At 37.5% G+C, this 22,525-nt stretch overlaps 1 protein-coding gene and 2 long non-coding RNA genes across 3 annotated transcripts; 2 read left to right on the forward strand and 1 right to left on the reverse strand.

Moving 5' to 3' along the window:
* The first annotated feature begins 1,026 nt into the window (after positions 1-1,026).
* LOC125186749 (proteasome subunit beta type-6) lies at positions 1,027-5,290 on the forward strand. Its single transcript, XM_048083195.2, has 8 exons — positions 1,027-1,260; positions 1,348-1,424; positions 2,104-2,159; positions 2,416-2,488; positions 3,476-3,587; positions 4,054-4,127; positions 4,444-4,518; positions 4,986-5,290. Exons 1-8 carry the CDS (start codon positions 1,149-1,151, stop codon positions 5,115-5,117), a joined length of 711 nt encoding a protein of 236 aa, XP_047939152.1. The 5' UTR covers positions 1,027-1,148; the 3' UTR covers positions 5,118-5,290.
* Positions 5,291-18,249: 12,959 nt separating this feature from the next.
* On the reverse strand, positions 18,250-19,522 carry LOC125190959 (uncharacterized). Its single transcript, XR_007171005.2, has 2 exons — positions 19,100-19,522; positions 18,250-18,438 (listed from the first exon to the last, which is right to left on the reverse strand). It is a non-coding gene; the product is annotated as an uncharacterized LOC125190959 (long non-coding RNA).
* LOC125190960 (uncharacterized) lies at positions 18,434-21,461 on the forward strand. Its single transcript, XR_007171006.2, has 3 exons — positions 18,434-18,801; positions 18,880-18,943; positions 21,221-21,461. It is a non-coding gene; the product is annotated as an uncharacterized LOC125190960 (long non-coding RNA).
* The last annotated feature ends 1,064 nt before the right edge of the window (positions 21,462-22,525 follow it).

Below are 22,525 nucleotides of genomic sequence, written 5' to 3' on the forward strand. Positions count from 1 at the left end.
ATTGGGCCGTTACTGGAAGGGGTACGTGCCATTTCTCGTCCATATGCTCGTTAAACCTTGCATTTGCATGCATGAGCCTGAAGTTAAAGAACTTAAAAGGCTTGGGATAGGACACAATATTACTGAACAACGTCGTGACCGCTGGCGAGTGGTCCGAGTATCTCCCGGGCAGCATGATCCCGGTTGAGGCAAAGTATCCATTAAATACGTGGATACACCATATTCCATTAAATACGTGAATACTCCATTCGTCTACGAAAAATAGTCTTGTGATATCCACAAAAAATAGTTCCATTTATAAAAATGGAAAGTTTCTCTCTTCTAGTTTACCTATGTTTCTCTCATCTCTCATACTTTACCCACTTTCTTGTTTCTCTCTTATTTTACATACTTTTTCTCGATCATCTTATTTTACCAATTTCTAATTAAAACTCGTGTCGTCCACAAATGTGACTATTTTTTGTGGACGGAGAAAGTATGTAAGAATCATACAACTAGAAAAAAAATACATAAGGAAGTTAGTATCAAGAATCTTGGAAAGTTAAATACCCCTTTGTCCCCAAAGATTATGCACTTTGAGTTCGACACGAGTTTTAATGCAAAATTAGTAAAGTAAGAGAGAAGCAGAGAGAAAAAGTAATTAAAGTATTATTAGTATGGAATGAGTCTCACCTTATTAGAGAGAAAATAGTTTCTAAATGGAAAATGCATATTCTTGTGGGACGGACTAAAAAAGAAAGAGTGCATATTCTTGTGGGACGGAGGGAATATTACTTTTTTTGTTTTAAGAATTCTGATTATTTTTTTAATTTAATTAAAATACGAAAAAATTGTGATTATTTGTAATTTGATTAAAATTCAAAATAAATGCAGAAATTTTTATCAAATCAAATTACTCTCTCAAGTATATTTCTAGCAACCAAACATGATCCCATTGCTATACATCTGGTTGAATTTAGAGGTCAATTACTAATTCGTACAAATTGAGGGGTAAAATTGTATAGTATCACACTACAAGGCATCTTTAGCAGCACGAAACTCCTTTAATATATTTTCTATATTTTCCCCAATTCTTCGAGCTCAAAACTCTCTGTTGTTAATTCATCAAGTTCAAACATATTCAAATCGATCTTCAACAGAGCATTATCATGGATTCAATTTACAACGACCTCAACGCTCCGCACTCGATGGGAACCACCATCATCGGCGTCACATACGATGGCGGTGTTGTTTTGGGCGCCGACTCTCGCACCAGCACCGGTATCTTTTATCTTCAAACAATTTTTGTTACTTCGTACAATTTTTTTTTGTCGTCATTAAGTATTTCTTATATGGATGTATTTGCAGGAATGTATGTGGCGAATAGGGCGTCTGATAAGATCACTCAGTTAACCGACAACGTCTACATTTGCCGCTCTGGTTCGGTGAGAGCTTCACACGTTTTTTTTTTTCGTTTATTCGTTTGGAAATTGGTTTTGCACATTTAGTGTTGCTTTTCTCTAATTTTCTACCAATTTTTTTGTACTCTCTGAATTCGAAAAATTGTACTCCCGGCCTGAGCAATACGTTTCTATTTTGGCACAAAAAATTAGGTAGTGGTGTTTATAATTAAATTATTAATAGTAAAGAAGGGGAGAGTGTAAAGTATGAAAGAGAAATAGAGAATAAATTAAGAGATAGACAAAGTAGGATAGATGAGAGGATAAATTAAGAGGGAGAAGTGAGTTAATTATTGTCAAAAAAGGAGACGGTCTCACTTAGCTTGGACGTATATCAAAAAGGAATACGTCACACTTAGGGGACGGAGGGAGTAGCTTTAATGGGGAAAAAGCTGTGTATACATGTCCGAGCCTTGCTGCTACATCTTTACTGCCTCCTTCTGTTATGTTATGTTCTGCACTTTTGGTGCCACTGCGTTTTCATATCAATTCCTATTGATGATGGTGATGGCCGTTCACAATTTAGTGTATCATCATTTTTGGCTTTTAGTGCAAAATCGTGGCTTTATCTATAAGCTCACTCCTTGATAAATAAGCTGCATAATTGGACAGATTTCCCAACCCTTCATCAAAATAACACAATTGGCCTTATTCTTTTGATCAGGCTGCAGATTCTCAGGTTCTTTCAGACTATGTTCGTTACTACCTCCATCAACACACGTAAGTCCAGATAACAACTATCACATATTGTCGCTTGATTCATTGTTTATTTTGTTGTTCTATAAACAACCAGCCCAGTACCTAAGAATTTAAGAACAGTGAACTTCTTCCATAGGTTGCACGAATCTATATATCCCAGTTTTAAAGGCTAATAGGCACCCTTACTCTGGGTTTCACTAAATTGGTTGCATATGTTATTAAGGACTCCTAAAAGTGTTAAATAAGATGACACTCTTCTAATTGCTTATGGGTGCAGGATACAGCTTGGGCAGCCTGCAACTGTAAAAGTTGCAGCAAACCTTGTCAGAATGGTATCTTACAATAACAAGGTCTGCCAATGCTCCCTTATATTCAACTGATCTCTGTGTTCATAGCAAGTCAAGTATTAGAGTAATCGATGTACAAAACATCATTCTTTATCTAACTACAAGGGCATTTGTTGCTTCTTATTATAAAATATCCTGGAACCCTAATTTGTTATTATATTTCTCATTTTTTATTAGCTTGTGTGACTGAATGCAAATCATCTTTCTTACGCAATTGGATCTCATGCATCAGAATCTTTGACTATTGGCCACAAAACCTCTTGCAGTGAAAAATTGTGTACCTAATGAGATAATTCTCCTTGCAATTTTGTCACATTGGTAAATTCAAATGGAAGTAAGATGATGGAGATTATTCTATATATTTGTCACGCATTATTCCAATATATATGCAATGCTGAAATTGTTAAATTAATTATTTTGGAGTAGGCACACAAGAAAAAATAACAATGTAGTTATTCAGTATTTGCAGTATTTGGAGTAGGCTCTTCATGATTGCTGCGAAACGGTGGTTTTAAACAAGATATAACTGATTCCCTTAAAAAACAATGTTTCATGAGAGAATGAATGCTACTGATAAGCTTACCATGTGAAGTCCTAATTTCTGCAAAGGTTATCCACTTTTTATAGTTCATATTATTCATTAATTGCAAGTAGATTTGCCTTATGTTTATTAGTAAAACAGTTCATTCTGCTCCACTGAATTTTGTTATAGAGATTCAAATCTTTCTTAGACCACAAGAAGTGTATAATTTCTCGATGCAAAAATAAATAAGTCCAGAATGTTTGTTAATAGAGAAATGTTTCAACTCAAGCTGGTGATCTTATGTGCACTATCCAAGAGTCACAGCAATATGACGATAATTTTTTTAAAACTCTCCAAGATGTTTTGTTCTTTGTACTTTTATTTTAGCTGGGTTTCACTGTTTTAGAAGTAGCTGCATACTATTTTGTATCTAATGTTGAGTTTACACTAACCTATTTATTTTGCAGAACATGTTGCAAACTGGATTGATAGTTGGTGGGTGGGACAAGTATGAAGGTGGTAAAATTTATGGAATACCTCTCGGAGGAACTTTGTTGGAGCAGCCTTTCACTATTGGAGGTTTCCCATCCCATCTTTTGATCTATATCTGCTCTGTCCGGTTGTAATCTATTTCAGAATCGCCCAGATGTTCAATATAGCCATATCTCCTTAATTAGTAGCCTCCATGATACTAAATAAGCATGATTTTGATATTGTTGACCATAATAGCAGTTGCTTTGTACTAGTAGCAGTATCTAGGTAGACGTTTTGCCGAAACTTGAATGCAGAAATATGTTTTATTCCACATATCCTTATTTCTATCCTTGTATATTAAGTTTCTTGAAGATCCTTTAGTCCATATATTTTTGTTGGTGCTGGTTTCACAATAAGTAGGGCTAAAATTTTCTAGTTTTCACTAGCTGAATTTCTCAATGTAAAGCCTCTGCTTCCTGGTTTCAACTTGCATTGTTGCATGTCAGGTTTAATATTTCTCCCTTACTCATGGAGGCAGATTTTATATAGCAATTCTATCTTTTTATCTCAGGATCTGGCTCATCGTATCTGTATGGTTTCTTTGACCAAGTATGGAAGGAAGGGATGACACAGGATGAAGCTGAGGTTTGTGTTTTGTCCGAATTCTTATGAACTTGCAAGACTTTAGAGAATCTGTTCTGAGAAATAGGTGTTGGAACATGGAACTCTCCTTCGCTCACTAGCTTCTAATCTGTGACTCTTTAAGTTCCGGCTGATTAAGATCTCAGTATTCATACTTTCCTTATATAACTAAGATCCTGCGCATGCTTTTCTCCTTGATCAACTATAAATTTCTTAAGAGATGTTCATGTATTCTATTATTCTCATAATTTTGCTACCTTCTGCAATAAATTCTTTTTTTTTATTATGTAACCGTTTGGATTTTTTGACATCTTCACAGAAACTAGTCGTTAAAGCAGTCTCTCTTGCAATAGCTCGTGATGGTGCCAGTGGTGGTGTTGTTCGAACAGTGACTGTGAGTACCTTTTTGATAATGCAGTATTCTTCCTGGTTACATTATGACCCACCCCCCGTTTAAAGTTGGAAAAATTAAATCTCAGACGTGCTGCGTTGTCTGCTCCACCTATATTCTGCCTAGTTTAAATTAAGTGCATATAGTTATTGCCCAACTCTGCAAATGAAAAGTTCTAGAAATATACTTATGGGTGTTTTTGACAACTAGCACAGACTCAGTCTGTAAGATGTTTCCCCCAATTTCAACCAGTATTATTAGGTCGGAGGTTGAGTCAGCTAGAAGAGTTGATGTGAGAGTGTGTAGCCCCTATGAAAAGGGTGTTTTTTAGTTAAGGCTTAAAAGTTAAAACCAACATTTATCTTCTCTACAAATGATACCCCATTCTTCTATCAGAAAAGCTATTATTGTTGTGACACAAGATATAGAGGGCTGTAGAAATCTGATAGTTTTTGGGGTGGTTATTGCAGATTAACAAAGACGGGGTTTCGCGGAAGTTCTACCCAGGCAACACTCTTCCCTTATGGCATGAAGAGCTGGAAGCAAAGGATTCCCTGTTGGATATTTTGTCTGCCGCCAGTCCTGAACCAATGGTCAGCTAAATCGTGGGTCGTCCCAGCCACAGTGTCTACTACTAACTCATGCTCTGTTCTTGCACTTAATTCCTTAATCTACTGTCCATCCATGTACTCATTCTAGAATTTTATAAATTTTTTCTTGTTTTTTTCTGATACCCCTCAAAACTAAAGACTTCAAACTCTCATTTTCCGTTGCATCTTTTCTTGACGTCAATTCTCTGATTCTTATTTGGTTAACATAGGCTATAAGCACTGGACAGTTGGAAAAAGCACTAGTTTAATTGTCCAAACCCTTGTTTTTAAAACAGTGAGTTGTAAAATCCTAACCACCATCATTTTTATTCCCGAGATAATGCCTCGGCTAGAGAAACTATATTTAGGAATTTGGTCTTTCTGAAGAAGTGAGAGTGTACTCGCCGGTGCCAATCAGGTCGATGTTGTGGTCGGATCACTCATCGTGGTGGCCGCGAAGATGGTGAGCCTTCCACCTTCTTGTCCAGCAGAGCCAAAATTAAATGACAAATCATCTGAACTGAGACTGTCTTCAACCATTTACATCAAACTCAAACTCAAACTCATTTTTTATTATAGTACTCCCTCCGTCCCGCTTTAGGAGTCCTGGTTGAGTCGGGCACATGTTTTAAGAAAAAAGTGTTTAAGTGTGTAATAAATAAATGTTGTAGTGGATGTTGGGATCCACTTAGTGTCCAATAAATAAATTTTATAGTGGATGTTGAGACCCACTTTTAACACTTTTTTATTAGTTGTAGTGGATGTTGGGACCCACTATTAACACTTTTAACACTTTCTAGGTATTTTTTATTAATTTATACTAACCGGGACTCCTAAAGCGGGACGCCCAAAATTAATAAACCGGGACTCCTAAAGCGGGACGGAGGGAGTATATGCTAACATCAAAAGTAAGTTACACCGAATTCAAACTCAAAAGAATATTCCATACTAACCTACTTTTTATACATTTTCAATTATGCCCAAGTACTTATTTCAATTACACATTTATGCACAACATTATATCAAAAATTTAAATTAAATTAAATAATAAAATAAATTTTCTTATTATATATTAAATATACACTATATTAAAATACATTAATTTTAAAATTAATATACACTTCACGTGCTATGATAAAATTAAAACATAAATCAAAACATATTTAAAAACAACATAATTACAAAAAATGAGTTTGAGATTTTTTCACAGCTGATCAACTAGTGCATGTCCAGAGGAGCATTTTACTTCTTTTTGCGTCATATCAAGTTAAATACTTTTGAAATCGAGCATCTTCGTTTGTTATTGTAATTTTTTTTTTCGTTTTTAAATTCAGATAACTAAATAATAATGGACCGATTTGCAATATGTCATAAATTTTTATAGTAACACCATATTTGGTGTAAGTCCGTTGAAAACACCAAAAATCGATTTGAGTTTGGTATTGAAGATACTAATGTTTTGGTTATGAGAATGTGCTGGTTAACGAAAGAGTGTTCTTAAGAAAATACTGAAGAAAACCTTCGGTCCAGAGGATTCGCTACTGGGTCTAGGAATTCAAAGAACCTCAAGCTACCTGTCGTTGGGCACACAATCGCAATCTTAATTCCCTCTTCAAAAACCCTCAACCCGTTTAACTAAAAGAAACTAGTACGTGGAAGTAGGGATCGAATCCACAGAGATGAATGCGCAAGTAAGCACGTTCAAGGATTTGGGGTGGTATAGCTATTTTTGGGTTGGCTGCTGCCACGCAATTTTAGGGTTGAGCTTTTTATCCTAGACTTGGTAATTGAGATATGCTATTCTAACAACTTGATCGAAAGAACTACTTCCTAAATTTACCCAGACCTGGGAAAACAACTGACGGTGGGGACCATTTACTGAAAAAGTAAAATACGGATGAAAAGTTGGAAAACAACTAACTAAAGTACTAACTAACAGCGACATCATCTTCTCCAACAATTGGCATGAAACATCCAGTAAAAACAGAGTGAGAACGTAATTCGAAACGAAGCAACAGAAATTAAAGCGACAAAATCGAAGAACAATCAAAACTAAGGCAGATCTACGGCTACTAGACGAAATAAAGTAAAAAGAAAATAGAAAGTTCAAAATCCATGCACAACTCGGTTTCCCCTGTTCAGATCCACACTTCGGATGCTAAATCCACTCAGGATCCAAGCATCCGAAACAAACTCCGTACAAAATTATATCCATAACTACATATTCGCCGATTCACCACAGATCAACAACAACAGCACAGATCCACAACCTATTTCCCAGATCAAGCACAGAAACATCCAAAACAGAGAATAACATTCAACCTCTGAAATAAAACCTCAAAACACAGAATCAACGTAAATCAACACAAAATGAACAACATCGTGACGTAAACTAAATGCATAGATAAACGGTAAGTAGCAAACAACCAATTGACTTCAGAAACGTTGAAGTTCGACGGAATAAAAATGCAAAAACTGAATGTAAATGATTGTATCTTCGCCTTTCGTGAGGATGGTGTTGCAACAGAATTTTTCCGAAGATGAAACCTCTAACTACCGCAGAATCCCCATTTTCCCAAGTGTGTGTGAGTGTGTGAGCTGAGAGCTAAATCATGTATATTTCGTGTGTTGCATGCTCCTCTATATATAGGCGTGGAAGTGGGTCCAGCAGGGGCTCTCTTGTGTGAATAGTCTTCTTTGCCCTTTTCTCCCTTCGTCCAGCCATTTTCTCCTCGAATTCGCTCACTTTTTTCGCCTTTTTTCTTTGCTGGTCCACTGCCCTTTAGTTCTTCTTGGACCTAGCGACTTCCTTCACACACCTGGCTTAAATAATGCGTTAGACCCAGTAAATGGTGACTTTTCATCACATAACCGATGCATGAAATTAGCCTTATCAAACTACTCACACTTAAACCATACTTGTCCTCAAGTATAAAGACAAGAAAAAAGAATAAGGCGAATTTCAACGCATGGTTATCCCCTGACCGACTCTCTAGACTCTAACTTAACACAGACACCTAGACCTAGACACAAAATAGCACACACAATAACAAACCCTTAAAGAAAAAAAACACATAAACACATATGCATGAACTAGCTTCAACTTTTAGGCAACCGTCCCCACAAGATTAAGGTCAATCCAACAGGCTGCATTTCTCCAAATTGGCCCCTTCCCTTTTTCTACCTAATCAATCTGTCAGTTCGTCAAGATAGCATTTCACCTCCCCAATTATTGGATTCACTTGATCACTCATTCCTCACAAGGATGTTAGGACCGAATCTCTCATAAGTTATTGCCTTACCACTGAAGCGTCGGGTTATGAGAGTTTTCTCCTTTCTACACTTCGTCCCCCCCCCCCTTTTTTTTGCTGGGTCAGGTTACTATTGCTTCCTGCCCTTAGACATATTTCTCCTGGACTTCGTCCAGCTTATACCTCCTCTTTTTTCATTCATTTTTTTCTCTCTGGACTTTGTCCAGCTTATTCCTCCATTTTCTTCTTCTTTTTTTTTTCTCTGGACTTCGTCCAGCTTATACCTTCATAACCCAATTTCCCTATTTTTCTCCTTCATGACTCTTCTCCCTAAGCATTCAGTGGCGGCCCCATTTACATGTGTTAGCTCAAAATTGTTTTAGGCTTATAACTCGCTCTTATAGTGGGGCTTCACAACTAAGTCAGCTAAGACATCTTCTATCGTTCTTACTTCATCCAGATTGACCTCGGCTTATTAAAGGAAAAGGCTTCTAAGTTGAAATACATCCTATCTTCAATTACTCTCACTAAGGAGATCATGCCGTATTATATTCACCAGCTCATGCGACACAAACAAAACCTAGACTTAACGACTCTTAACATGTTAAACAAATACACGCATTGACTCCCCTCCCCCTCCCACTTCACTCAAGCTTGTCCCCAAGCCATCGTCGTGAAGGGGGGAAACAGGGTAGTCAATTCAACACACAACAAACAATATAGCCAAATAAAACTTCTCACACTTAGACCGAGCATCGGGCTAAGTGGGAGAAGACAACAGGAAAACAGAAAACACAAACTTCTCACACTTAGACCAAGCATTGGGCTAAGTGGAAGAAGGTAAACACATATAACAATTATTAACAGAGACACAGAAAATAACACAGACATAAAGAACAAAAAAATTACGCTAATACAGAAAATAAAAGTTACTTGGTCATGGGGGCAATTCACTTCTGGGTCTGGCCCCATCGAGAGCCAGACTGGGGTGGGATTCCGGGTCGGGTCATCTCCACCTTCTTCTTCGCCGGCAGCTCCGGCTCTTCTTCCTCCTTCTCTTGCTGATCGGACACTGGTTTCTTTAACGTCAGGGACTTTGATTTGGATGGGATTAACACTGGCTTGGACGCGGATGGGGTGACCACTTGCTTGAGCGGGTGTGGGGGCCGCTGGAGGGAAGAACTGCCTTGGCCGGGCTGCTTGACCTCACTGCCGGATCCAGGAAGAACCTTCTGCTGGGTCAGGGGAGTGTCTTTTCCAACCATTTTAACATTTTCATTATCAACTCCACAACCTCCGCCATCCGCTCATTCTGCTTGGAGGACTTCACCGCCAAGTCTGCAATGTTCTCTCGCAGTGTCTTCACCTCCTCTCTGTTCCTGCTTAATTCCTTCCGCATCCCACCAAGCTCTCTCACCATCTCCTTCCTCATCACTTGCATTTCTTTTCTCAACTCTTGCACATCTTTCCTCAACTCCTCGACCTCCTCACTGGGCACAGCCTCCACCGCCTCCGTCTCCGTTTTCACCTTGTCTCCTACCTCGTAGAAGAAAGTCTCTTTGCCGTGAGCTTGGAGCAACCCTTTGTTGAAAAAGTATTCAACGCTGAAAGTCTCCGGGGGCTCGCACATCACGACCAAAGGAGCGGTTTTGGCTATCTTCATGTTGATGTTCCGTTGGAGGTAGGCGCCGAGGAGATGGCAGGTATACATATGTCGAGCAGGGTTGCTTGTCATTTGATGACATGCTTGAGCCAACCAGTAGCCTAGATGCACCTTCACGCCTTTCGCCATGCACCAAGTGAAGTAGAGGTCGGTAGTTGTCAGAGCTGAGTTCGCCGTTCCCATTAGATTGTAGCTAATAAATGTCTGGGCGAATCGGAGGATGCGGTCTTCAATGTGTGAGGCCTTGGAGTAGCTGGATTTGAACGTCCCCGCGTTAGAGTGGGTGACCAGCTCCCATGCTGCCTGCACTTTAAACCCTGGTGTGTTCTTTGGTATGCCGACCATCCTCTCGTTCCAGATGCCCTCGTCATCTTCAGCCCTGGAAAACAACCCCATCCTCAAGGACCACTCCCTGATGCTCATCTCATATTCTTCATTGAAAAGCCTGAATGTGATGGAGTCCGTGTCGAGGTCAGAAGTGTTCTTTAGTCGGAACGTTGAGAAAAACTCCCGAGCTAAGTCCACCGGCACCTTTGCCTGGCTGTGCTTCAATAACCACTCGAATTCGATCGCGTATATACATGCGTGGAAATCCTCATCGCATGCAATCATCCTAAGCTCCTTGGGATTGTACTGCTTACCTGATTTCGCCATCTTCCCTGCGCTACATCTCTCCTTATATGTGGTTGCCCTTTTCTGATCATCAAAGCGTCTCATCGACTCAAGCAGCTCCCTATTCACCCAAACCTCCGGGCGCTCATGGCTAAACTCCTCATCAGATTCTCCAAGTTCGGAATTAGATCCAGGAGTAGGCTCGGCTTGTTCCTCGGTAGAGGGAACTTCGGTCAATAGGGAAAGTGGCTCCTCAACCTCCTTGACGGAGGGAGCTTTCCTTGACCGCTTTGACTGGGTCGCAGCTGCTTTTCCTTTCCTCGTCCTTTCCTTGGCCAGGCGACGATCCTCCACCTCTTCAGCTTCTGTCTCTCGGGCAGGGAACTCCTCTTTCTCAGAATAGACAAGTCATCCACTTCGTCTAGTAGACTCCTCCTGGCCCTACGCCTCTCTGTTCTCTCGTCCATCCGGGGTTCGTCTTCTTCCTGGTCATCCACCAGGTCCACGATCAGATTTTTCCCTTCCTCGGCGGGCTCTGGTACTCCAGTATTGTCGGGGTTTGTCTCCTCCAAAAACTCTTTTGGGGTTTCCCCCACATCATCCACCGTTGGGGTCCCCCCCTCGATATAAACAGGGGTTTTCCCCCCTGACATCGCTCGGGGTCGCCCCCTCCTCCATTGGTTCAGGGGTCGCTCCCCTAAAATCCTTTGGGGTTTCCCCTCAGCCATCATTTCTAGAACAGGGGTTTCCCCCTCAGCAACTTCCTCTCGAATAGGGGTTTCCCCCTTTTTCTCACCCTTAGAGTTAGGGTTTTCATCTCCTTGTCTCTCGGACTCCACCGTCTCATCACCATCTTCCAGTCCACCATCTGCCGCCAGTTCCCTCGTCGCCTCTTTCTTGTCCGCCTCCAATGAACTTGTGCTTGGAGCGGTTTCTGCCTGTTGAAGACCAGAGTCTGATACCCTGGTTGAAGCTTGAGGCCTCTCGTTGTGGGGAACTGCGGGTTCGGCCGCCGAATCAACAGGGATCGTCGGCGGTGGTGTGGCATTCACGGTCGTCATTAGGCTGGTTGAGAATAGGGTGTAAACCTCCTTCGCTTTCTCGACGCTTCCCAATTCCGCCAGAAGAACCGCGCCGTAGACCTCCGGCTGTGAACTTCTTGTGGCCTGAGTTGGATCCATCTCTGTAAATCTGAAATCAAAAGAAAACTCGGTAGAAATAGGGTTAGGGTTTGTATTTCTTGAGAGAGAAACGAAGTAGAGAGAAGGGAGAGAAACTGTGGTTCGTCGTTTGGGATTATTGGAGAGAGAAACTGCCGGTTGGCCTTTTTGGTGAAAAGATGGTGCGGTTACAGGCGTGATGTAAGCAACCGTACACCTCCCATAAATATCGACCAATTTGAAATTCGAATTATCTTCATCCCTCCTAAAATTCCTTCTCTAGACTCTCCTTCCCTAGCTGATTTCCTTGACCACGACTTTACACTTAAAAAGAAATTGAAGACGCCAGACTCCTAGGTCAAGGATAGAATACAAGACAACGGTTTTCCTACGGAGTCTGGTGCTTCGAAAATATTTTTGGAAGATTTAGATTTTCCTTTTTTTTTTGGACTTTTACTTGAATTTTTATAACGCAATTAAATTATTTACACATTCCTTTTGAGTATTCCCGAGATCCTCTGGTTCAGTGTATATATTTAAAATGTAAACCAATTTACCTGACCCAGGAATTCATCGAGAATACTTCCTTGTCTGACTAGGTGATAATAGAGAGTGCGCGTAGTGGCACTTCCTCCACTACACACAACTCAGAATTATCCCTATAGACTTTCACTCTATGACCATTAACAAGGAAATGGACAGAGTTAGAGGCACTTCCCTAGATCTCTACTGCTCCATTTGCGCGGAGGCCAACAATGGTACACAGTCCGATCCACTTAGACTTCAATTTTCTTGGCATCAGCTTGAGCCGGGATTGGAAAAGAAGCACCTTCTGTCCCACATGGAGTTCCTTGACCCGGAGATTCTTGTCATGCCATAGCTTTGTCCTTTCCTTATACCACATAGCAGACTCATAAGTCTCCAGCCTCAGTTCCTCCAGCTCTTGTAACTGCAACTTCCTTTCCTCTTCACAAGCCGAAGGCTTCATATTCATCTCTTTTACTGCCCAGTACGCCTTGTGCTCTATACCCACGAGCAGGTGGCACATTTTGCCAAACACCAGCCTATAAGGCGACATTCCGATAGGAGTCTTGAAAGCAGTTCTGTAGGCCCATAATACATCACCGAGCCTCTTACTCCAGTCTTTCCTTGATGGATTAACTGTCTTCTCCAATATTGCCTTGATCTCGCGATTAGAAATTTCTGCTTGGCCGTTAGACTGAGGGTAGTACGGGGTAGATACCCTATGATGAACATCATATTTCTTCGTCAGAGCTTCGATGGTGCGATTACAGAAATGTGTACCTTGGTCCGAGACGATGGCTCGAGGAACTCCGTATCTGTTGAAGATATTAGTCTTCAGAAACTTTGCTACCTCCTTCGATTCACATGTCGTGGTGGCCTTGGCCTCTATCCACTTAGACACATAGTCCACTGCGACCAATATATATGTGTTCCCATAGGATGATGGAAACGGTCCCATGAAGTCCATCCCCACACGTCGAAGATTTCGCAGACAATCACCAGGACCTGGGGCATCTCGTCCCTCCTTGAAATTCCCCCTTGTCTGTTGGCACCTCTCGCAACACTGACAAAACTCGAAGGCATCTTTATTAAGCGTCGGCCAGTAGAACCCACTATCCAATACTTTCCTTGCTGTCTTCCTTGGTCCAAAGTGACCTCCACACGCCAAAGTGTTGCATGTTCCTCTATATATAGGCGTGGAAGTGGGTCCAGCAAGGGCTCTCTTGTGTGAATAGTCTTCTTTGCCCTCAGCTTTTGACTCCCTTCGTCCAGCCATTTTCTCCTCGAATTCGCTCACTTTTTTCGCCTTTTTTCTTCGCTGGTCCACTGCCCTTCAGTTCTTCCTGGACCTGGCGACTTCCTTCACACACCTGGCTTAAATAATGCGTTAGACCCAGTAAATGGTGACTTTTCATCACATAACCGATGCATGAAATTAGCCTTATCAGGTATATGATGGGAGATGATTTTTACACCAAAAATTGATTTTGGTGTATAGTGGAGTTGATCTGAGGCTCCTCAGTATCTGCATTGCATTTATAGTGACATAACCTGCCTTCTGTTTCTAGCCAAATCCTTAGCATTTGTCCGTATCAAACCTTTCACCATTTTTTCTGTAGAATATGCACAACCCTACTCATTTCATTAAAATTACCGTTCAAAAACTTAAATATAGGAATTGAGATTTCCATTCTATTAAAATATTGTCTACTTTCTATTTTAGGGTGTCCATATTGTGCCTCATTTACTTTTTTTCCTCCTAGGTAGGCGGCTCCACATTCAACTATATCATTATACTTACATTTCGCTATAAAATTAAGAGTGTCCACAATAAGGCGGAACAGCCATGCCACAGCCACAAAAAACTTATCCGCCTAATAAAAACTCTTCCGCCACATCATCACAAAATAAATTAAGAAAATAAAAAAAAAATGGCGTAAGAGACTGTCGTGGCTCCCTTCAGGGCATGCAATACACTCCGCGGCTCCGCCACCACCTCCGCCCTCTCCCCGCCGCAAATGCCCCCCCCCCCCCCCCCCCCCCACACACTACGCATGGCTGTCCTCGTCCAGCAATAGACCGCTGCGGTGGGCTTATTGTGGACACTCTAATATTCCATCAGTACCATAAAAATAGGGACATTTGGGATGATACATATTTTATAAGGAATGATGTGCTACATACCTTATGCAAGCTTCTCATGTGAGCACCATTCTCGTTTGACACATGTTTTGTAACGCCCCACTTTTTGAACCCTAATTTTTTGAACCCTAAAATTTTCGCATTTAATGCTTTTGATGTCGTGAAGTCGGTGGATTTATTAGCGAGTGAATTTTGGTTTTGAAATGCTCGAGACCTATTTTTATTTGGTGTTTTGACTATGCGTTGATTGAGTCAATTTCATTTATTACATGAAGTGGCTTTTGGAATAATGGGTGCTTGACGAATCTATTTGTTTTATGAGTGATGATTTAGAGACATAATGTCTCCGAGCCATAATACCCCTATGTCACTTTGCCATAAACCAAATTATTATATGGACTAATATACCCTTATATTAAATTAATATTAAATTATAAAAGGAAAGACAATTCATTTATTATGTCATTTATCTAAGTAATCAATCAAATACATATCAAAAGTCAACTCATTAAATTACACTCTTTTATCAAAATATACTCAATCATCTAAATATACTCAAATCAAAACTAACGAGAATTAAACAATTGCATAAATCTCAAATATATTAATTTCTCACTCCATAAATCATAAAAATGACTACATGCATATACATACTTAATTTCTTAGTATCATCATCCAAAGAAATAGTAATAATCATTCAAATTTAAATTATTTTATTAATATTAAATAATTACTAAATTCGAAGTCATAATAATGACTACATATATATACACTTAATTTTTAATTGTTATCATCCAACGAAATAGTAATAATTATTCGCATCAAATTATTTTCTTAGTGGTATTAAATAATTATTAAAATTCTAAGTCGTAAAAATGACTACATAAACATACATACTTAATTTTTTAGTCTTATTATCCAACGGTATAGTAATAGTTATTCGCATCAAATTATATTATTAGTATTAAATAATTATTAATATTCTAAGTCTTAAAAATGACGACATGCACATACATACTTAATTTCTTCGTGTTATCGTCCAACGGAATAGTTATAGTCATTCTCATCAAATTATTTTATTAGTACTCTATTAAATAATTATTTTTTTTAAGAAAGTATTAAATAATTATTAAAATTCTAAGTTATAAAAACGACTATACGTGCATACACTTCATTTTTAATTGTTATCATCTAACAAAATAATAAAAGTCATTCGCATCAAATTATTTTATTAGTTGTACTATAAGATAACTATTAAAATTCTTAGTCATAAAAATGACTACATGCATATACATACTTAATTTTTTAGTGTTATCGTCCAACGAAATAGTAATAGTCATTCACATCTAATTATTTTATTAGTACTAAATAATTATTAAAATTCTAAGTCATAAAAATGACTATATGCATATACATACTTAATTGCTTAGTGTTATTGCCCAACGTAATAGTAATAATCATTCGCATCTAATTATTTTATTAGTATTAAATAATTATAAAATTCCAAGTCATAAAAATGAGTACATATGTATATAGGGGAGTGTTATATTGTTAACTCAATACCTAATTGCTAACTACAACTAAATAATAGCCATTAGATATTCAAATTAAGAGCCTAGATCATCAACCAAGAAATATCAATACGATCAATAAAAAACGTCAATAAAGCTATAGGATTAATTTCATAAAATATCAATAGGGGTATTAATGTCAATTAACTACATGTTTAGTTATAACTAACTTTTAAAAGAAATCCCAAAACTTTAAATTCATATAACATATATCAAATTAAAGATAATTTTATAAGGATTCCAACGATATCATATATGCATATGTTTCGACGTCAAAATTTGAAAAAAAATTCAAAAATTTTTCAATTTTTTCGTAAAGCAGAAATGTCAACATACTATATAAAATATGTCAATATAATACATGTAGAATGTCAATATAAGCAATGGGTTAACATTCTTAAAGCATCGTGTTGACATTCTCAAAGCATTGTGTTGATATTTCCGAAACACTATATTGACATTTTCATCTAAAACCCTAATTTGGCGTTTTTTTTATCTTTTTTGATTTTATTAATAAAAACGAAAATTACACGTGGCAAATTGTAGACCACACGTTTTCTAAAATCCTATGGCCTTAAATTAGTTGTAGTTAGCAATTAAATGATGAGTTAGCAATTGATCACTCCCCTATGTATATATACTTAATTTCTGATTGTGATCATCTAATGAAATAGTAATAATTATTCGCATCAAATTATTTTATTTGTAGTATTAATAATTATTAAAATCTAAGTCATAAAAATGACTAAATGCACATACATACTTAATTTCTTAGTGTTATCATCCAATGGAATAGTTATAGTCATTCGCATCAAATTATTTTATTAGTATTACATAATTATTAAAATTCTTAGTCATAAAAATGAATACATGCATTTATATACTTATTTTCTTGTTATCGTCAAACGAAATAGTATAGTCATTCACATCAAATTATTTTTTTTATTAAATAATATTTAAAATTCTAAATCATAAAATACTAGTAGTATACCTATGTTATATACTGTACTTGTTATCATCTAATGAAAGGATAATAGTCATTGGCATCAAATTATTTTATTAATAATTATTAAAATTTGAACTCATAAAAATGACTACATGTGTATATATACTTAATTTTTTAGTGTTATTATCCAATGAAATAGTAGTATTCATTCGCATCCAATTATTTTGTTCTTAAATAATCGTTAAAGTTCTAAATTGTAAAAGACTAGTATATATATGTGCATATGTATATTATATATATTTAATTGTTATCATTCGACGAAATAGTAATAGTCATTCTCATCAAATTATTTTAATAATATTAAATAATTATTATAATTCTGAATCATAAATATGACTATATAGTAATAGTCATTCACATCAATGGAAGGGAGAGTTGCGAATAAAAAATAATTTTTCTTTATTGTTAAACATGACTATTAATTTTCTAATAGTAAAAAAAAAATATTTTTTTGACACCATGCAAGAATTTAATTTCAGTATACAAATTTAAATCGTTGTTCCCTAACATTTTGTCCATTAATAAAAATATAAAATAAAAGATGTATAAATTTCAAATTTTAATTTTGATGTTCTAAGAACTCATGCAATTAAATTGATTTATTACTTTTATAAATATAAATTCTAGATTCAATAATGTTTTGTAAAAATAAAATTAAGATTGAGTATTAAATCTATTAAATACCTATAAGTTTAGAATTTAAAAGATATTGTATAAAGTATTATTTAAATAAAGGTTAGTTCATTATATTAAAGTAAATGTAAATAAACTAATATTACGTGAAGTTAGAAAGAATAATTCAAAAGCATATTTATGTAATGAATTTAAATAAACTAATATTACGTAATAAGCTATTTGGAAATTTATGAGAGATTGGCGAGAAGATTTGAGTATATATTTGCTTAAATCAAGCCATTCATAAATATACACACAATTTTCCTAAGCAAGATTTTTAAATACAAATAAATGTTTCATATGCACGAGGGTAGTATGGTATATTTACAAAACATAAATTTAAATAAAAATCTAAAACAATCTAAAATGACTATTTTAACCTCATTATGGCATTATGGTTTGGAGAAATTATGTCTCTAAAACATTTTCCTTGTTTTATAAGCTCGAAATTTGTGATGGTAAAATCACAATGTGAATTTAATTAAATCCTTTCCTTGAGGAATAATTATTGGACTCAATTCCGAGTTGGATTTGATAAATTAAATAAATAGAACAAATTAAATATTGCGAAGAATAAATTGTGGGCTGCACAATTTAAATAAAATACAAAGGTTTATGAGCCAAATTTATCTAATTAATCCTTGATCCTTTTTCTTGAGCCCAAAGCCTTCTCTTAAAAGATCCCAGCGCGGATCTTTCCTCCAGTCTACCGTGTTCTTCTTCCAAATCTGCAAATAATTTTGCCAATTTAAAATTTAGTCAAGGCAACTCTTATTCTCAATTTAATTGTGAAATCCATTACTAAAAATACTCTCCTCCCATGATTTCACGCTCCCTCACCCTAATCTGCAAATAATACCCAAATTTAAACTTCCATTAGCCATTAAGATGATTTATTTTGTGAAATCAAATTCCATATTCTACTCCCTCAAATCACACGCTATATTTATTTCAAATCTCCCAACTCTAATCTGCTCTTTTTTCTACCGCCACTCCTCCATAGTATTTCATTCACAAATCAAGTTCCACTCCTGCAAGAATTTACAAGAACAAGGCTGTCCTTCTTCCTATCCCCTCGAAACAGATTCTAGGTAATTTCATATGCAGATTTTCCCCCTCCTGCTATTCTAAAATGTTTTAGAAATCAACTCTTCCATTCTTCCTGTCAGAAACTGAGAGCTAAAGAGAGGGAGATCCTGCTTGTTCGTTCAGTTGCAAATCTGACAATCTAAGGTATACACCCCACACACCTACACCAGCATTCAATTCTATCTCTTTTCGTTCATACATCCTACACCACATACTGAAAATCTGGAATCAATCTCCTAATTGAAGAAATCAAAGCAACCCGAATTAAAAATTTGAAAAATAGCCAAATCAAAATCGTACCTTTAATGGGAAAACGGGGCTGCGCTTCGGGGTGAGTTTGGGGCTGCCGGAGCAGCGACGCAGTGGCTGCTGCGACGACGGTGGGTGCGGAGTGCCACCAGCGAGCCGACGAAGGGAGCTGCGGTGGTGACCGATCGGTTTGTGCAGGGCGACGGAGCTTAAATTTTTCTGTTCTTTTGGTGTTGTGATTTTGAGTGAGAGCCGACGGGATTTATTTTGTGGAGGGGTGCTGAGTTTCAAGTTTGGAGTTTTAAATTCTTGTTCAATGTTTGGGAAGAAACAGTAGAGAGAGAGAGAGTAGCCGATGGATTTTAGGAAGGAGAGTGTTATGTTCGTTACTTTTTCTTTTCAAAAAGAATTTCAAAGTTTTGTTTGTGGATGATGGAAAGGGAGTACACATGAGTTTGGAAGGGAGTATTTTCTTTTGTTGGTTATTTAAAACCTTTTCCTCTCCTTTTTATGTTTGTGTTTAGTTTATATGTTTGGGCTTAATTAGATAATAGTGGGTTGATTTATCTTTTCCAAAATTTGCTGCGGCGTGAACTGGAATTGATAGAAATTCTTAAGCTTTTAATTGGGAAAAATTCGTAATCTACTCAATAAAAATAAACAAGATGCATGCATCTATTTATTTATTTGATCCATTGTATTAATCTATGTGTTATTTAAATTTAGGGCAAATTGGCGTGAACTTTCATAAAAGTTTGGTTTTTCCCGTAAAGTATAAATGTTGCGCAAAAAATCGTGAACTTTCATTAAATGTGCCGATTTCCCGTATCAGGTATTCGGACTAAGATGGCGATATTGACGCTGACGTGGACAATGAGTTGACTGCTGAGATGGAATATTTTTTTATAAACTAAAGCATTACTTATTATACTTATAATACTTATCCATAAATCCCCAAATTGACTGAATTGACGGAAACGAGAATTAGCAAACCCTTCTTTTGCCTCAAGTGCTCCCATCTTCTGACGGCGACGGCGACGCCTACGACTGCAACAGCGGCGGCGAGGGCTACGACAACGGCGGCGAGGACTACGGAATCTAACCTCGATTTCGAACCCTACATCTAACAATCGATTTCGAACCCTACATTTAACAATCGATTAAATCTAACCTCGTATTTGATTGAAGACGAAATCGCGACGGGATGGAGGAATTGCAGCTGGGGAGGAGGACGAGATGGAGAATTGCAAATGGAGGAGGAGAATTAGCGATGGGATGGAGGAATTGCAGCTGGAGGAAGAGGAATCGCGATAGGAGGAAGAAATTGAAGAAGAATAATATAACCCAATTTGATTAAATTTAATTTTTTACCAGAAACTACACAAAACGACGTCGTTTTGAGCGTGTAAAAACGACGCCGTTTTGTGTATTGACAGTTGGTATGCCATGTCACAACTCCGGCAGCCACGTAGGATAAGTTTTGGCCGGAAATATACCGGGTCAGGTCTTACGAGAAATTTACACAACTCGACAAAGTTCACGATTTTTTACGCAACATTTATACTTTACTGGAAAACCCAAATTTCTATGAAAGTTCACGATTTTAAAGCCAATTTGCCCTTAAATTTAAAGGTGATATTTCGCAAGTGAGCCGTGATCGCAAGGGAAAGAATCTAATTTCGGATTAAGCACTCGAGGTGGGCTCTCTTTTAAATAAGGACAATGTCCTAACTATTTTTATCAATGAGAATGAAATGCAAATACGTTTATCATGCCGTATTTTGTTTTAACGTGCCTATCTGAAATGGCTTCGCCATTTATTATTTAAATCGAATTTGGGTCCTTGTAGGGCCGCAAACCCTACTTGGATTAGTGTACACTTATGGTAGACCGTGTGTCAGCGTACGGGGGGCCGGTCTAGTGACTTAGTTTGTGGCCACATTCCAAGTCTTGTATGAGCAGATATGGTAAATATTTATGGGAAAATTGCTGCGCAACCGCGAATTTTGAACAAAGGAATATTTTGGTGTCTCGGGCCTTTAAAAAGCTAAAACCCCGATGGCTACCTACAATGGCATGATACATATAAATTTTTTTGATAACTTGTTTTCGGCATGAGTCCACTGAGTATTTTATAGTACTCAGCCATGCATATGTTTTCCTTATGTGCAGATTGAGCGGCGACGAGCTTGTGGTGGTGTTGAGTCGAACCTTAATCATTCTTGGATTTATTTTGAACTCTAAGGGGCGTCGTGTCTTCATACATGGCGTCACTCTTACTCTTGAATGCTTCCGCTGAGATAATACATTCTTTCACAACTATGTTATGAACCCTGTTTACTATTGGTTTATTAAATATGATACCTGTTGTCTTTTGATTTAAATGCTAAGGCATTACTCTGATTATTCCTCAGTTATTTGGATATTAAATGTTTCAGTCAAATTATTTATTGAAACTCTAGACTATTTCCCTTTCTTAAAGTCCCATTGCGACCACCCGCATTTACTAACCCCTGAAAGGTCGGTCGTGACATGTTTAGTGTTGTTCGTTTCGATTTATATATTTAATTTGACTCTAATACATTTAAAAGTGTTACGGAAATTTTTAATTTCACAAAATTCATAAAAATCAAAGTTTGATTTGCTCGTTTATAATTTCAAATAAATTAATAAAACAACAAATCAAACTTTGATTTTTATGAGTTTTGTGAAATTAAAATTTTCAATAATAGTTTTTAATGTATTATAATTAAACTAAATATATAAATCAAAACGAATAACATTAAACGTGCATCAAACGAGAGTGATGCTCATATAAGAATGTCACATATGGTATGTAACATATCATTCATCTATATTTGAATGCACAATTTGTAAAGTGAGACATATAGAAAGAAAAAGTTATTGGAGTATGTTAGAGCATCAGCAGCGGCGGACGTTCGCCGGGCGTCAGACCGGCGTGCCCGACGTCCGTGGCGGATGTCCACCATTGGGCGAGGAAGGCAGGCGGACGGACGTCCCGTGCGGATACGGGAGTTCCGCGGTTATTGCGCGACGTCCGTCGCGAAGACTACGAGACGTCCACCGCTATGGCATGCGGACGAACGTCCGATATAATTAATTTTTTTTTCAAACTCTATATATACGGCTCGTTGAACTTCATTTCATTCGCACCACTTGTGTTAACAAGTTTCTCTCTCTCTACGTTTCTTATTACAATGGCAAGTAGCAGTGGAAGTGGTAGTGATAGTGGTAGTGGTGCGGGTGGTAGCGGTGCTCCAGATTGGTGCCAGGTCATTAGGGATGAGCAGCGTGCCGTTACGTCTAGGAAGATAAATCGGGCGTTACAAACGGCCATGCAACAGCAGCGACTGAAGGAACTAGCAGCGGAAGCGCGATCCGAGTTACATAATTTAATAATTAATCGAACAAATAAATCACATAATAATCAGATCTATTTAGCAGATTATTTAGAAA

The sequence above is a fragment of the Salvia hispanica genome, chromosome 5 (genome assembly GCF_029641045.1).
Source record: "Salvia hispanica isolate PSC_SH4W2 chromosome 5, Shi_PSC_v1, whole genome shotgun sequence".
Taxonomy (NCBI): domain Eukaryota; kingdom Viridiplantae; phylum Streptophyta; class Magnoliopsida; order Lamiales; family Lamiaceae; genus Salvia; species Salvia hispanica.

Coding starts and splice junctions, on each gene's coding strand:
- LOC125186749 (XM_048083195.2), top strand. CDS start 1,149: ATGGATTCAATTTACAACGACCTCAACGCTCCGCACTCGATGGGAACC. Junction 2,160..2,415: donor TACTACCTCCATCAACACAC/GTAAGTCCAGAT, acceptor TTATGGGTGCAG/GATACAGCTTGGGCAGCCTG. Junction 2,489..3,475: donor TGGTATCTTACAATAACAAG/GTCTGCCAATGC, acceptor TTTATTTTGCAG/AACATGTTGCAAACTGGATT.